General features: G+C 38.4%; 1 protein-coding gene across 2 annotated transcripts; it reads left to right on the top strand.

The window, feature by feature from the left end:
- The first annotated feature begins 549 nt into the window (after window positions 1-549).
- Window positions 550-13433, top strand: LOC129762889 (uncharacterized). Of its 2 annotated transcripts, XR_008740741.1 has the most exons (15): window positions 550-718; window positions 775-974; window positions 1155-1259; window positions 1322-1492; window positions 1577-1711; window positions 2143-2256; window positions 2358-2503; window positions 9886-10032; window positions 10103-10338; window positions 10757-10918; window positions 10981-11154; window positions 12103-12249; window positions 12320-12555; window positions 12974-13135; window positions 13198-13433. XR_008740741.1 is itself a non-coding variant. In XM_055761477.1 (11 exons), exons 1-11 carry the CDS (start codon window positions 568-570, stop codon window positions 11085-11087), a joined length of 1674 nt encoding a protein of 557 aa, XP_055617452.1. In that variant the 5' UTR covers window positions 550-567; the 3' UTR covers window positions 11088-11622. The 2 variants fall into 2 exon arrangements, 1 of the variants encoding a protein (XP_055617452.1); XM_055761477.1 differs by lacking the exons at window positions 12103-12249; window positions 12320-12555; window positions 12974-13135; window positions 13198-13433 and having other exon boundaries at window positions 10981-11622.
- The last annotated feature ends 3250 nt before the right edge of the window (window positions 13434-16683 follow it).

Here is a 16683-nt window from a genome sequence, read left to right as displayed (position 1 = left end):
TGTTACTTGTCTATTACTGTGCATATCGTAGAAACGGCGATGGAATAGTAATTGTGGACATAGAAAATAGCTTAACATAACTGCATTAGGTACAAAGAAATCTCGCCGGTGGTTATACGCTAAACTTGGAAGTTTTGAAGTCATTTTTTAATTCAGCACCCATTTGAAGAAATTCCATGAAACTAGTCGTAGTATAAACCGGAATAGTTGGACAAGCTAGAGGTCATTGGAATAATGGTTGAAGGGCCTCCTCTTTGAACTCAGGATCTGTCTTATTTAGTACGAAACATGAAATATAGCGAAGATCTATTGCAAATCGTTCTATAGAGACTATTTTTAAAAACTTAGAAATTATTGAATTAATTTGTGTTCACAAACAAACCTTTTTCTTAACTTAACTTCCTTAATCTTTTTTTCCAAAATTATTTTCGCAAAATTATTATTTCACCAATAAAGAAAAAAACATGCAAAGAAGGGTTAAGTCAAACTGTCTTTGAAATCGTAGCAATCTCAGAAAAAAACCATTCGTTTCTTTGCGTATACCAACGAGCTAGTGAAGCTAAAATCATGTCAAATGGGAAAAAGTTTTTCAACCCAAAAACTGGAGAAAACCATGGAATTTTTGGCTATCATTATTTGAAATTTCACCGCATGAGAGATCCGAAATGGACTCAAGGAGATAAAATAATCCAGTATAGCGGAATTTCAAAATTATACGGTACGATTTCTGTCGCATTTGAAACTATTGTATAGGCTACCTTTCCTGAATTCCAGAACGCGATGGGGAACTGAAGCGACTTGAAACCATATTGAAACGCAAAAACAAACAGCTATATACTAAGAAAATTCACATAGCTATCAAAGACAATACCAGCACATTGCACGTCGCCACCGTCGGAGATAGTCAACGCGTTAAAAACTGTTTCCTTGATCACCTGAGAATTCAGAGGGCCTATAATGCCCTGATGATTGAGGTCAGTAATATGAAATACCCATTTTCTGATGGTTTATACACAGCGTTTTTGCTTTATTTGCGTAAACTACTGACATTACCTGTCATTTTTACGAGTACATGTTCATATACAATTTGAAACGAAACCCATTCTACGGATCGTAATTATTCTATAACAATTTCAAACTATCTGCCATCCTAGAGGATTCTTGAAAAGCTAGACCAGGAAAAGTGTGTAAAGCGTAAGATTCTCAACCTTCATACCCATCGGCTCTGCACTCTAGCCAAATATTACGAAGGCGAATTGGTAAGCTTACCTAATTCCTAATTCACTCTATTTACTATTATAAAACTGCTCTAATCGATCAGATGAAATTGTCGACACTGCAAGACAGGACGAAATTTTCCGATCCGCAAGAATTATACGAAGAGATCGAGGCAAAACATTATGAACTGGAGCTGCGCAACTATAGCACACGTTCTCGCACGGCAAGCGCTGTTACCAGAGCTTATAACATTGCCATCACGGTTATGTTGAAGGTAATATGTAATAAATGTAGATCCACTCGATAATACAGCGTTGAGAAGGCTGAAAACTACCCGGGCCTATTATCCGTTTTCTAGGACTCAATATACTATGATTCTGTACTGAGCTCACTACAGGAGGACTTAGTAGAGCAGGATAGATTCATTCAAAAAACTATAAGAACGGGAATTCCAGCAATGAAAAATATCCAAAGTTTGCAGCAGGAGTTCGAGGTATACTTCTTGTTTTTGTAGATTCAGAGTTTGTGCCTCATTTTGAGTACATTTTTTCCAAACCTTACTGTGATTCCGCTGGGCTTGACATTTTTTACGATGAATGTATGATGAGCAAAGAACAGGCCCTTAGTGACAAGATTTGCTTGATTCTACAAATAATGTATTTTACCGTGACTAAATCTCTCCAATAAAAAAAAACTATTAATGAAACTAGGAGAGAGATCTGGGGAATACGAAACGTTGTTTTTACGAGACCATCATACAGTCTTCGTAAAATCTGATGTAGGATCATAAGAAAACGTGATCATGAATAAAATGAACGGTCAATCAGTTCAACATTGTGAGAGTCCTGAATTTTTGGGGATTCGAGTCGGGTCAATCTGGTTTCGTATAAGTCAAGCTGAACAATAATTCTTAATTCTTTCAAGAACTTGAACACAAAAACCAGCCAGAGACTATCAAATCACTTCAATGAGTTAATAAAACAGCAGGAAATTCTAAACACAAATAATACAACCGTGAAAACCCTCGTGAGAAGAGATGTAAGTATTTCGTCAATGTTCCTTTTTTATTGCTCAACGGATTCACGTTACTTTAACGCATCAAATATTCACCTTTCTTACATACTGCCTTCTTTTTAAAGAGTGACTTTGAAGTGAACCCACTTCGTTACAATCGAGACACCCAAAGTATGACAGATCTAAAAATTGAAAGAGATGCGATTGAAATCCAACTGAAGAAATTAAAGAACACCACATCATGTGGGCACCCTAAACAAATCTACCCTAGGTGAGTTATATGCCAGGAGTAAAAATAAAAATAAGTTATTATTTAAACAGTACAAACGCATTCAAAATAAAATTGAAATTTTCAATTGAATTGAACATTTTTGAAAATGTCGGCTTTCTACAGATCCCTAGATATTAATTGTTCACCTCTCAATTGGACCATTGTTTTGCAAATGCAGTTCTGTATGGCAAGTAGAGTCGTTCTGCTGAAATCACATTTCACAAAAAGTCCGTACTCAATATCGATGAAAAGATTTCTGGCCTAGACCAGATACTTAACATACGGTTCTCGTGTTCTCAGTAACATTCTTTGAATTTCGACGACTTCGAATGCCTGGCATCATAGTATATGAGAATATTCATCATCACCTTCACGTTTTCCACTCAAAATGGAATTTCCCATCTTGTAACAAACTTGTGTACTGGAACCAGCACATGCTGGTAGTATGGGCCATAATTTTCCAAGCCTATGCACTGAATTCAGTACAAGCACAACCCTTCAATTGCAGCTATGGCTCATACCCTAACATCGAATGTGTCGTTTTAATGCTCACACGCAGCAACCGGTTGGTGCCTCACAAGAAGATGAACAGCACTTCCACAGAACCTTTATCGAACAATATAATACCTCACAAGCAGGCAAACAACTGTCATCTGACCATCAGTACGACACTATGCCTAAACCCCTAAACGTTGTTCCTTCACGTATTCCAGCCCATCACACAAACTGACAGAGAGAGAACTACCAACGGTGCGCTAACTTCTTCCCCATCCAGTACCTCTTGTACGAGGTTGATACCTTTGCTTGGTAGAATATCTACTGGAGTTGGTACAAGTAGTGAGACTCACCATTCCAGCTCAGACCTTAGTAGTACCTGAAGTTTCTCGCAATGATTATTATTCGTTGTCACGTTAGCAGCTACGGATGGTGCGGTACTACTGAAGGAAACTGCCCTGTGGTTTCATAACACCAAGATCCAGAAGTAATTCGTTCTTAGTATGCATAACTGCTCGCCGAACTTATCCATCCCCTGCTTTCATCACGTCTACAATTCTTCCACTCAACTATTAGTTGCGCTAACTGTCTTATACAACGAATACGAGATTCCCATCTTCCAGCGTTAATTTTTTTTTTTCTCACCGAGAGAGTTGCTCTTTGGGCTCCCTAGAAACGAATTGCTCGTTTCTTTTCGCTCGTGTGCTGTCAGTACGGTCAAATATGGCGTCGAAACAATTAGCACTCCGCGAGCGCGTTGTACAGTTCCTCGAAACGCGTGAAAGTCAAAGAAAAAACAGGAAGTGGGTTATATCTATGGTATAACCGCAAGGGTGACGTAGGACTATCGTTGATTTAGAGATCATTTGTTTGAAGTTGAATCTAAATCCATTCTGAATGAATGAATAAATGAATATTTGGGAGACTTCGAAAACGAGAGCGTTACGTTGGAGGCACAAGGTTTTATGCATCCAATATAGGATACGAAAAACCTTGTTCTGAAGAATAATCTTCAGAAGCTAACCTGCTAACTGTACTTGATTGACAAATCACAAACCCAAATGTATTATATGGATATTTTATGGATAGAAAACATTAAAATAAACTCTTTCGCTTGAATGTAATTTTAAATTCCAAGGGGAACTGGCAGATTATTTTCCAGCAACGATTAGATATTTCCACATTTTCCTCGATACTGGAAGCCCACCAGTGGGTAATACTAACTCGATAACCACCTGTTAATAGTACTTGATTGAAAAATATTTGGTCACAGTGTTACATGGATAGAAAACATTCAAATAAACTCTTTCACATGAATGTATTTTTGAATTCCCAGAGGAACTGGCAGATTATTTTCCAGCAATGATTAGATCTTTCCGGAACTTTCTCGATGCTGAATGGCATCCAAACGGAAAGAATTCTGCGCGTGTATGTGTCGATCCTTCGCCGTCCACCTCCTCCAGCACGTTAGGCAACGATATTGTCTTGTCGATGTCCTCACGAAAAATGAATGTGTCTCACCACCAGAATATCGCTTAAGTATGCTTTTTGTGTGTGATTGAATCGAGAGAAGGTGTGGTATACGATGGCAATTTGAAAGGCAAACTAGAGGGGAATGAACTCTCTGAGCTCGGAACTTTCGGCGACTGAGCAATAATCGATTGCGGGCGCATACAATATTGGATACGGAAATATCCTACTGATGAAGAAGAATAATCTTCAGAAGCTATCCTGTTAATTGCTATTGATTGGAAAATCACAAAACCAAATGTATTTGGTCACAGTGTTACATGGATAGAAAACATTCAAATAAACTCTTTCACATGAATGTATTTTTAAATTCCCAGAGGAACTGGCAGATTATTTTCAGTAACGATTAGATATTTCCACATTTTCCTCGATACTGAAAGCCCACCAGTGGTTAATACTAACTCGATAACCACCTGTTAATAGTACTTTTTTTTCCCCCAAAATATATTTTTTATTAAGGCACATGTGGCGTTAGCCTGACGGGGCCGGGAGTCCAATATTTTGACAATTTTTGTCTTACAACTATGTTAGTAATATGTAACCGATTACTCGCGGTTGGCTCGAGGTTAGTATTACAAGTGTTCTCATAATTGGTATGTTGCAGTCTTCGATGCTCTATATGTGTGCCCGACACGGGCTACTTCCTATTGGGATGAAGCTGACCATTAATCAGCAACGCTCCCTAGTCTGTACCCCATATCTAGCGTGGTGCGTCTTTCTCGACTCGAGGAATCCAGGATAGAATGGTCACTAGCCGGCGCAATCATCAGTTCGTGTAGAGTTGTCTCGAGCGGTACAACCTTTGGCTCTTGTTGAATGATCAGTGGACTGCACAACCTTTGGCCCGTGTATCTGTAAAGAGTGTGTGTATGTATTGCCGCGACTAAGTAAAAGTTTATCGATCGGATAGGAGGGATATAAAACGGGGACACAACGAAGGAAACATCATTAAACGTTGACATCGGCGTTCCTGAGGAACAGGTATAGATGAAGCAGAAGATCAGGATCACGGCTACCTAAGATATCCCGGACGGGGATATCCGATTGTCTGCCTTGTGCTCTCAGTGCTCTAGAGAGCTGAGAGCGAGCAGCATGGAACCGGATACACGACCAGACAACATGCTCGATGTCGTGGTAGCCATCGCCACAATCACAAAGATTGTTTGCTGCGAGCCCAATGCGATAGAGATGCGCGTTTAGGTTGTAGTGATTGGACATGAGCCGAGATATCACGCGAATGAAATCACGACCTACATTCAATCCCTTGAACCATGCACTCGTCGAGACCTTAGGGATAATCGTGTGTAACCAACGACCGAACTCATCTTCACTCCACATGCGCTGCCAACTAACGAGTGTGTCCTGACGAACACTTGTACTTGATTGAAACATATTTGGTCACAGTGTTACATGGATAGAAAACATTCGAATAAACTCTTTCACGTGAATGTATTTTTAAATTCCCAGAGGAACTGGCAGATTATTTTCCAGAAATGATTAGATCTTTCCGGAACTTTCTCGATGCTGAATGGCATCCAAACGGAAAGAACTCCACGCGTGTATGTGTGTGTAGCGATGTCTTCCCGGGGAACCGTTTGTGGTATCACTCTCCTCCTGATGGATTCCCTTCTGGCCTAGGGTGCACAAACAGGCTCTTGGTGACACCGTTCATCCGCGCTATCATGATAAACTAAGAGCTTCACCACAACAGCGACAACATGCTCCAATCGCTGTTCAATTAGAACTGAGTGGATTTCCGAGCGGCGCTCGCTTATATACCGATTGGTGATTTCAATAGCCTGTTTTGAAGCAATTTTAAGACTATTGAAACAAGTTTTTGGATCAAAAAGTAACAAATATAGAACGCGTAGACATTTTATCTTTCGAATGAAGTGTATCATACCATTTCGTTCAGTTGTTTAGGAGCTATTAACGCTCAAAATCTCGGTCTCCGGCGTAACGCTTTCGTTTTCGAAACTTTGATTCTACACCCCGGTATAGAAATGAAAGACGTAGTCCTACGTCAAAAGTTTACAGTAAACCACTTTCGGGACGAAAATGTATCGGTGAGCACTGTTTACCGAATTCTGGCATCCCGGAACGTCGAGCAGAAGACCAATAGTGGCCGTTTCGGCGAAGATTATGACGATAAAGAAAAAGGAATCTCTGAAAATCTCTGTTTGACATCAAGGATGGTACAAGTTTGCGTGATGCAGGCCGAAAATTTCGCTGCTCTCCTTCCTACATCCACAGAACGCTCAAGCAGGAGGGCATCATCTGTCGGATGAAGACTAGGTCCCCAGAGTACACGGATGAACAGATAGCGACCGTGAAATCTCAGTGCCGGTTGACGAAAAATTATCACGGGATGTCGTTCGGGCTGGACGGAGAGAGTTATTTTCCGCTGTTAAAGTCCCACTTTCCCAGCAATGACCGGTACTATTCTAGCGACGAGGCGTCCACACCTCCCGGGGTGAGGTACAAATACAAGCATAAGTTTGAGATGAAAGTTATGCTCTATGTTGCAATCTCCGACAAAGGGATCTTGAAGCCCTGGTTTAACAAACCGAGCGGACTTGCCATCAGCCAGAATGTGTACCAGGAGGCAGCGACGTAGTGAGGGTAGACAGCGCCCTGGCAAACTATGAAAATAGAGCCCAAAAAAAAACTTAAATCGATTTTTAAACTAACTTTGAGTTTGAGATTTTGAGAAAGCTGCTCCCTCATACCATAATTCACTTTGAGCAGTTTATGCGTATTTAGAAGGTTAGGAAAAAATCATTACCAGCTTTGCTTATTCGCTAGTCAAATCTTTTCCTTGCGTGCTTTAACTGAAGCAAAATGATCCTCGATTGCATTTGAATCAAGATCTGCTAGCGATTCATTTTCGATCGAAAAAATTGCCAAGCCATTGAGTCGGTCTTGGTTCATTTTAGAACGCAGATAATTTTCAATCAATTTACGATTGCTGAAACTGTGTTCGCATGATGTGCGGTCTGTGCCATTTTTACTTCAGTGTAAACCAGACTAGCAAGCTCTTTCATTCCAGCAAAAAAATTGCTTATCAATAATACAGACATTATTTAGAAGTATGCGTTCTTATAATGCAGCTTAAGAAATAATGTGGATTTCAGTTAGAATTTGGTCGCTTATTTTTATTCACTTCAGCGCCCCTAGTTGTCACATCGAGCAACTATTGACAGCGTTTTGATCCGGGTGGTTTGTTTATTCAGTAGTACAGAATTCGTCAAGATTGAATGATACATCCAAAAGCTATCGACGATGGAACGCGAAAGGCGAAAGAAAATGCGCACAATCACATTGAGAACCCGACGTGGTCGGGAAGAAAGATTGCAAAATTCCTCAAATTTCCAAAATCGACTGTAAATACCGTACTCAAACGTTACCGAGAGACGTTGAACACCGATGAAAACTTGAAGAAAGTGAAAGAAATTGTGCTTGAAAATCGTAGTACCCGCCTAAGAGAGATGTCTAGTGAATTTGGCATTGCATATGGAATGGCACAGCACATTGTTTTGGGTATGAGACGCGTGATAGCCAGGCTCGTTCCGAAGGAACTGAATTTCGTGCAAAAACACCATCAACAGACAGTTGCTGAAGAGATGATTTCTCAAGCCCAAAGTGCTCCACCCTTCGTGAAACGGATTATTACGGGCGACGAGACATGGGTCTATGAATTTGACATAGAAACAAAGCAAGAATCGTCAGAATGGCGCTTCGAAGACGAGAAAAAACCGCGTCAAACCCATTCAAAAGTGAAGATGATGCTGATTGCTTTCTTCGATTGTCAACGCGTAGTGCACTATGAGTACCTTCCACCGGGCTAGACAGTCAACAAAGAATATTATTTATCCGTTTTGAAGCGTTTGAGAGATGCTGTACGTCGCAAACGACCAGAAATGTGGGCCGACAATTCTTGGATTTTGCATGATGATAACGCGCCATCGCACCTAGCCAGAATTGTACTGAATTATTTGACCAAACATCAAGTAAAAAGCGCCGAGTAAGCACCGTATCCACCTGAAGGCTGCTGGATTTGCCGCCCGCACACTACGCCACTACCAGGAGGAATGCCTCGAGAAGATTCTGGTTCCGTTCTTAGAGGAGCATTTTTTTTGTCTTTATTTAAGAGACTTTCAACCGTGGTTCGTCTCTGATTAGAGGAGCATCATTCTGATGGGAAGTACGTCTTCTGGCCGGACAAGGCGTCTTCCCCTTACGCCAAGAAGACGTTGGCGTACCTCGAGGAAAAACAGATACCATACGTTCCCAAGGAACGGAACTGGTTCGACACTCCTCCCTCCTCTCTAAGGGAAGGCTACAATACAAATGAATTTCTACATAACTCGAAAACTAATCAATCAAATGGAGCCAAATTTGGCATGTGATGGTTTTTGAGTATGAGAAATGTTTCTATGATGGTATGACACCCCTCCCTCCTCTGAAATGGAGAGGGGATGCCGTAAAAATAATACACATATTTCAACCAAACATGACATTTGATTTTTTTTAATGTGATAAAACGCACTCCTATATCTTCTTCTATCTAGATAAATAAAAATGGATCACCGAATGTGTTGATAAGAGCAAAACTCGAGAAAGGAATTGTCCGATTTGAAGCTGTCTATATTCTATCATATTTTCTGTATCAAACATTTATTAACGAAGTAACGAAGTAACGAAGAAACATGTTATTTGTGAGTGGTTGAAAATTTTTGAAAGAGAATTGTGTCTGAAAATAATCTGATATTATAATGACGAGTTACGTAGAAGTACTAGGAATTTTATAGTAAAAGGAGATTTTAAAGGGTAGATTAGAAAATCAATCAATGAATAGTTCTGCGATTGGACCTATGAACGTGCGCTTAGTAAGAAAAATTGAATGTGATAACGAAAAATGAATTTTGGGCGGGACGAAGTTTGCCGGGTCAGCTAGTAGTTAAATAAATGTTAGGACTACATGTGTTAGGTAATCAAATAACATGAAGTAGAAATTTTCATTCAAATTTTAACTTTTCAAAACTGTCTTCAGCCCTGCATCTGGTAGAGAGTAATTTCCCTCCCAAGCACGATTGTCGCCACCAGATGTCGACACTGTACGAATATAAACCACTCAGACTATGTAACGCACACTAACAAATCGCATCATTCGTGAACCCGAAAACGTTTTTTTATTACAGAGTCAGTTTGGAACTAACACAGGTTCAAAAACGAATTCGCTATTATACACCTTATACCTAAGTTATAAAACTAGTTGAAAAACTAGTTTACATATTACACATATTACACTACATATAACTTGTCTAGAGATTTCAAATTAATTGTGAATCGTTTAGGGTGAAGCAACAAAGACGTGATAACAAGCTCATAAAGAAGCGTTTGACACGTCGAGAATTTGATAGTAAAAAAGAGCAAATAGAAACTGAATTGGCGCAAATCAATCACGATGAACTGTTGCACGACTACACTCCAGATGAATTACGGTATTAGTTACATTCATCTCGTCTAAAAAAAGCCCTTATGCATTTCGTTGTACAATTGATTTGCTTCTAGTCGGAAAATAGAGTGCAAATCTGTTGAAGACGATATCGTTCGTGAGAAGAAAAAACAGGACGAAATATTGGCTCAGGATGAAGAACTTGAAGAAGTAAACAGAACTCTGAAGACTTCTTTCGAACATATTTTGGATATTATGAAAAACATGGAAACAGAGTCCAATGCTGGAACAGTCCAGCGCGCTCTCAATACTGCTCGATTTGATACATCAATAGCTCCAACCAAAGTTGACTGTAAGTTCGATGCTGTTATACAGTGGTGGATTCGTGGGATTTGTGTTTCGGATAGAATTGCCCTATGTTCTGACAGCTGTTAGGCTTATTTTTCAGCCAAAATGGGATAACCGAAAAAGTGGAATATACATTTTCTGTAGGACTAAGCAAGAGATCGTGTTCAGCGATTCTCAAAATATTGAATATCTAAAACTGAAACTAATAAAATCAAGTAAATAAACTGAAATATTCGTATCTAATTAGGAAATCCAAATTATCTAATGAGAAAAAGCATAAAAAGTCTGTTGAACAGTTCTCAGAATACAAGGCTCTATATTCTGAACTACGAACTGTAAAGCCCCCTACATGACATGACATAAACTAGTTATTCTATATTCAATATGTAGCACATGGATTTACAAATCATGTACATTTTTAGGTGCAGTTCTCATTCCAAATGCCAAAGAAAGAATCAACTACCTTATGAAGCTTAACAGTGCCGCGGTTGATCAATCGTGTTTGTATTCCAAAGAGTATCAGACTGATATACTAGAAGAGCGTAACGAATATCAGCTCAGAAATATGAAGGAAACTAGAAGATGTAATCCAGTTCTGAACATTTCCATTTTATTTATTTTTTCTTATTTTATTATTCATTTTCAGCGATAATGGATAGCATAACGATTGAGGATCCAAATATCTTCACAAGAAAGCAAATCAAACTTATGAGTGAAGCCATCGTGAAGAAAAATATGAAACAGGATGATTAGCATCACAAATGATTTAATAAAAAAAAAATAGAAGAGCAAATTGCGACATCGAAATTCTTAAGTATAGGTATACGAGTCACGTTCCTCAATTTTGATTATTACCGCTTTCATCAGTGTAAAAGCTTAAAATTTAAACAGACAACGTTAAACACAATGTTAAAATTTGACTGTCAGTAGCTTTGCCCAAATCTCTGCTTCGAGACTTCCATAAAAAACTAAACTACAATTAACAAATCATAAATTCTGACAAGACCAAGAACAGTATTCTGAGCAATAATTCGCAGTTTTCCTTCTATCATATTTTCTGTATCAAACATATTTTCTGTATCAAACATTTATTAACGAAGTAACGAAGTAACGAAGAAACATGTTATTTGTGAGTGGTTGAAAATTTTTGAAAGAGAATTGTGTCTGAAAATAATCTGATATTATAATGACGAGTTACGTAGAAGTACTAGGAATTTTATAGTAAAAGGAGATTTTAAAGGGTAGATTAGAAAATCAATCAATGAATAGTTCTGCGATTGGACCTATGAACGTGCGCTTAGTAAGAAAAATTGAATGTGATAACGAAAAATGAATTTTGAGCGGGACGAAGTTTGCCGGGTCAGCTAGTAGTTAAATAAATGTTAGGACTACATGTGTTAGGTAATCAAATAACATGAAGTAGAAATTTTCATTCAAATTTTAACTTTTCAAAACTGTCTTCAGCCCTGCATCTGGTAGAGAGTAATTTCCCTCCCAAGCACGATTGTCGCCACCAGATGTCGACACTGTACGAATATAAACCACTCAGACTATGTAACGCACACTAACAAATCGCATCATTCGTGAACCCGAAAACGTTTTTTTATTACAGAGTCAGTTTGGAACTAACACAGGTTCAAAAACGAATTCGCTATTATACACCTTATACCTAAGTTATAAAACTAGTTGAAAAACTAGTTTACATATTACACATATTACACTACATATAACTTGTCTAGAGATTTCAAATTAATTGTGAATCGTTTAGGGTGAAGCAACAAAGACGTGATAACAAGCTCATAAAGAAGCGTTTGACACGTCGAGAATTTGATAGTAAAAAAGAGCAAATAGAAACTGAATTGGCGCAAATCAATCACGATGAACTGTTGCACGACTACACTCCAGATGAATTACGGTATTAGTTACATTCATCTCGTCTAAAAAAAGCCCTTATGCATTTCGTTGTACAATTGATTTGCTTCTAGTCGGAAAATAGAGTGCAAATCTGTTGAAGACGATATCGTTCGTGAGAAGAAAAAACAGGACGAAATATTGGCTCAGGATGAAGAACTTGAAGAAGTAAACAGAACTCTGAAGACTTCTTTCGAACATATTTTGGATATTATGAAAAACATGGAAACAGAGTCCAATGCTGGAACAGTCCAGCGCGCTCTCAATACTGCTCGATTTGATACATCAATAGCTCCAACCAAAGTTGACTGTAAGTTCGATGCTGTTATACAGTGGTGGATTCGTGGGATTTGTGTTTCGGATAGAATTGCCCTATGTTCTGACAGCTGTTAGGCTTATTTTTCAGCCAAAATGGGATAACCGAAAAAGTGGAATATACATTTTCTGTAGGACTAAGCAAGAGATCGTGTTCAGCGATTCTCAAAATATTGAATATCTAAAACTGAAACTAATAAAATCAAGTAAATAAACTGAAATATTCGTATCTAATTAGGAAATCCAAATTATCTAATGAGAAAAAGCATAAAAAGTCTGTTGAACAGTTCTCAGAATACAAGGCTCTATATTCTGAACTACGAACTGTAAAGCCCCCTACATGACATGACATAAACTAGTTATTCTATATTCAATATGTAGCACATGGATTTACAAATCATGTACATTTTTAGGTGCAGTTCTCATTCCAAATGCCAAAGAAAGAATCAACTACCTTATGAAGCTTAACAGTGCCGCGGTTGATCAATCGTGTTTGTATTCCAAAGAGTATCAGACTGATATACTAGAAGAGCGTAACGAATATCAGCTCAGAAATATGAAGGAAACTAGAAGATGTAATCCAGTTCTGAACATTTCCATTTTATTTATTTTTTCTTATTTTATTATTCATTTTCAGCGATAATGGATAGCATAACGATTGAGGATCCAAATATCTTCACAAGAAAGCAAATCAAACTTATGAGTGAAGCCATCGTGAAGAAAAATATGAAACAGGATGATTAGCATCACAAATGATTTAATAAAAAAAAAATAGAAGAGCAAATTGCGACATCGAAATTCTTAAGTATAGGTATACGAGTCACGTTCCTCAATTTTGATTATTACCGCTTTCATCAGTGTAAAGGCTTAAAATTTAAACAGACAACGTTAAACACAATGTTAAAATTTGACTGTCAGTAGCTTCGCCCAAATCTCTGCTTCGAGACTTCCATAAAAAACTAAACTACAATTAACAAATCATAAATTCTGACAAGACCAAGAACAGTATTCTGAGCAATAATTCGCAGTTTTCCTTCGCCAGGGGAAAACACCTGAGAGAGTCTAGCGTAACAAAGGGCAATTGTGGATGGCAGCGATACATTGGAAATGAAATTGACAAATAAATAAGTTCACCGTTGAGGCAGCGATCCTGTATAGAGCCATGAAACCGAGCAACGGCTATAATAATAATTTATACAGCGGTAGCGATATGCACGCAAAGGGTTCGCAAAAGGAACTTCCGCTCTATTAAAGTCATGCTGCGGGAAGACCAGGTCCTGTTTCTAACAATATAATCTAATTCATAATATTGCTTCGCATGGAAACTAAACAAACTGATTGATGGCTATGGCCATTTTGGGAGCTGTTTTGATTAATATGAGAAACTTCGGTAGCTCCAGGGTTTCGCCAAGCCGCGAAGGCATTTGGTTCGACTATGAGTTAACAATATTTTTGTGGTTGTCATCGGATAGTAATCAACATAAGTTAACATCGCTTGTAGAAAGCAGAAAAATTACAATTGGCAGACATTGATTATGAAATTATCCATTTTGGTAGAAGAATGCTATTTGGGAGGTGGCTCTGTGGCTTTCAAAATCAGCCTTTAGTTCTCTCCGCAATCAAGCATTTTTGATCCATTTAATTTTAATAAAAACACTCAATGTCGATAATCACCTTCTTGCATTAGTGTTTGGTGAAATACAATACTTTGTACAACATTTGAAAGTTTTTGAATTTCTACAATACACGTTTATCACCCGTTTCGCTCGTTTTCTGATGTTTTGATGTTTCCTGATATTGTTTAATAGAAGGTAGGAATTTGCAGAATGCAAGAGTCTAATCGATCTCTAATCACAACGATTGTTGTGTGCTAGAAGATGTTAGTACCTCCCAGCAGTGGCGTAGCGTGACCGGGTGACACCCGGGGCGGATGGCTTGGTTTGCACAACTGGCTAGAGATGAGCAAATCAGCTCATCATAGTGAGCGGCTCAGCGCCGTTCAGCTCGCACCAGTGAACTCTTCAGCTCAGTTTGCCATACAAAAGAAACACAATTTTCTGCATAACTCAAGGATTAAGCAAGCGAACGGAACTCCCCCCTCTCTAAGAGGGGGGAAGGTCAAATAGCTCAAGAAGTTAGCAAGCGAACGGAGCCAAATTTGGCATATGGAGTTTTCAAGGGGCAAGAGATGTTTTCATTGTGATACGACATCCTTCCTTCTCTCTTAAGGGGAGGCTGTCATATAAATTAAACACACGTTTCTGCATATCCCGAGAACTAATCAAGCAAAGGGGTAAGCACAAAACTCGAGGAAGGAATCGTCATATCAGAGATGTCATAATTTTGGGCCCTATTCCAGAAAACGAGACGAGCAGACGAGCGCTCGTCTCGTTTGATTTCATATTCCAGAAGCCGAGCTAGACTAAAAACAGACGAGTAGCTCGTCTGGTTCGACGACCGTTTGACCGCGCTCGTCAATGAATAAGTCGAATCGTCTAGTTTGTTTGAGGTGTTTGTTCATCTTGTTGATTGAAAGCATCGGTATTCCTTTGCTCCGCCTTTATCTTCAAAAATGGTTTCACGGCTAAACTAGTATTGCATAAGCAATGTATGTTTTCAACTGCAACCATCAAATTCAATTCAGTTATTGCAAGATTTTACAGATTTTCAAATGGGCCTCTTCCAAACAACACAACCAAATGTAAACATTGAACTCATATCCAGGGATGCTAGATGACGGTTTTGAATATATTAACACGGCACGAAAAGGGTCTTCACATATTGAACGAAAATGAGTAATTCAAAACAACTACTCATGTTAATGTTTATGTAAAGTGGAGGCGATCTGGCGTAGTGGTAACATCCATACCTCTCACGCAGAGATCACGAGTTCAATTCTCACTCCCGACATTCTTCCAAAAATGGAAGTAAAAGTGACGAACCAGCCGAAATGTGTTGAAAGTCACTATAATAGAGAAAAAACAACTACTTTATTGGAAATATATATAAATCGTTGATTAGGTGAACAAACATTGCCTCCAGTAAATCCATAATAGTGATAACACCATATGCTCGAGGAAAAATATCAATGAAACCAAAAGATATATGAAACTTACTCCTTTTTGTTATGTTTTTTTCAATATTTTGGCACTGAGAAAAGAGTATCGATTGATCAATTTTAAAATTGTTTGCTGTTTTTCTCAAAACAAAAACATGTCTTCTCATCTGACATCACTGATCATACCGAGAAAAACTGACTGAAGTCTCTCCAGTCTACCAAATAAAACATTTCAATGAAACTCGTATACTGGAATGGAATATTTTGCTGTGACAATTGTATACTGAGCTATACTTGTTTTCCTTCAATCAATAATGTTTAACAATTGTATCAAGCTTTAAATTTCCAAATATATCATAAAATAAAAGAGAAGATTTTTGGACATTAAAATTTGATGCGGACCATCTGTGGGGTGATTTGGTCCAGTGTGTGTTTCATCGAAAAAAACAAACTTATGTTTATGTAAAATATTTTGGGATAATGTTACAATCAGTAACAGTGTTCTGGGATCGATATCAGGTGTCTTGGCCAGATCCCAGACTAGAAAAATTGGATTGAGACCATCTCGAATTCTGCATGGATCTTTTCACTGTTCTTCGAGCATTTTCAAACACTTTCGATGATTGGTCAGAGAAAATCCGTTCTTGATTATCTGCGTTGCTCTTTTAAGCTCCTCCTTCTTCCAACGTTGTCTGCCCATCCGCTTTTTGTAATTCGGCGGCATCTAGAATCAATTAGACCCAAGAAAAGCCTCAAACCTGTAGGACCAATTCACCCCACACAACATGCAAAAATTAAAGTGGAATTAATTTCATTTATTGTTATCAAACTTACAGCTTCGCTGCATCAAATTGTTCCGCTGCTGTAGGCGAACCGAACTTTACTGCACAATACACGAAAAGTTTGTTTAATCAGCGGAAAAAACCTTAGAACCACGATCGAAAAAGTCACATTTGTTAACAATCAAAGTGCTTGTTGTGCTCATGCTACCGTTTCCTTCCACGTGTCGAATTTTACCAATTTTTTTTCACGTTAGGTAAAAACGGTTCAACAATAAAAGGAGAC

This window comes from Toxorhynchites rutilus, chromosome 1, assembly GCF_029784135.1.
Source record: "Toxorhynchites rutilus septentrionalis strain SRP chromosome 1, ASM2978413v1, whole genome shotgun sequence".
NCBI lineage: Eukaryota > Metazoa > Arthropoda > Insecta > Diptera > Culicidae > Toxorhynchites > Toxorhynchites rutilus.
This window is presented reverse-complemented; position numbering and strand designations above follow the sequence as displayed.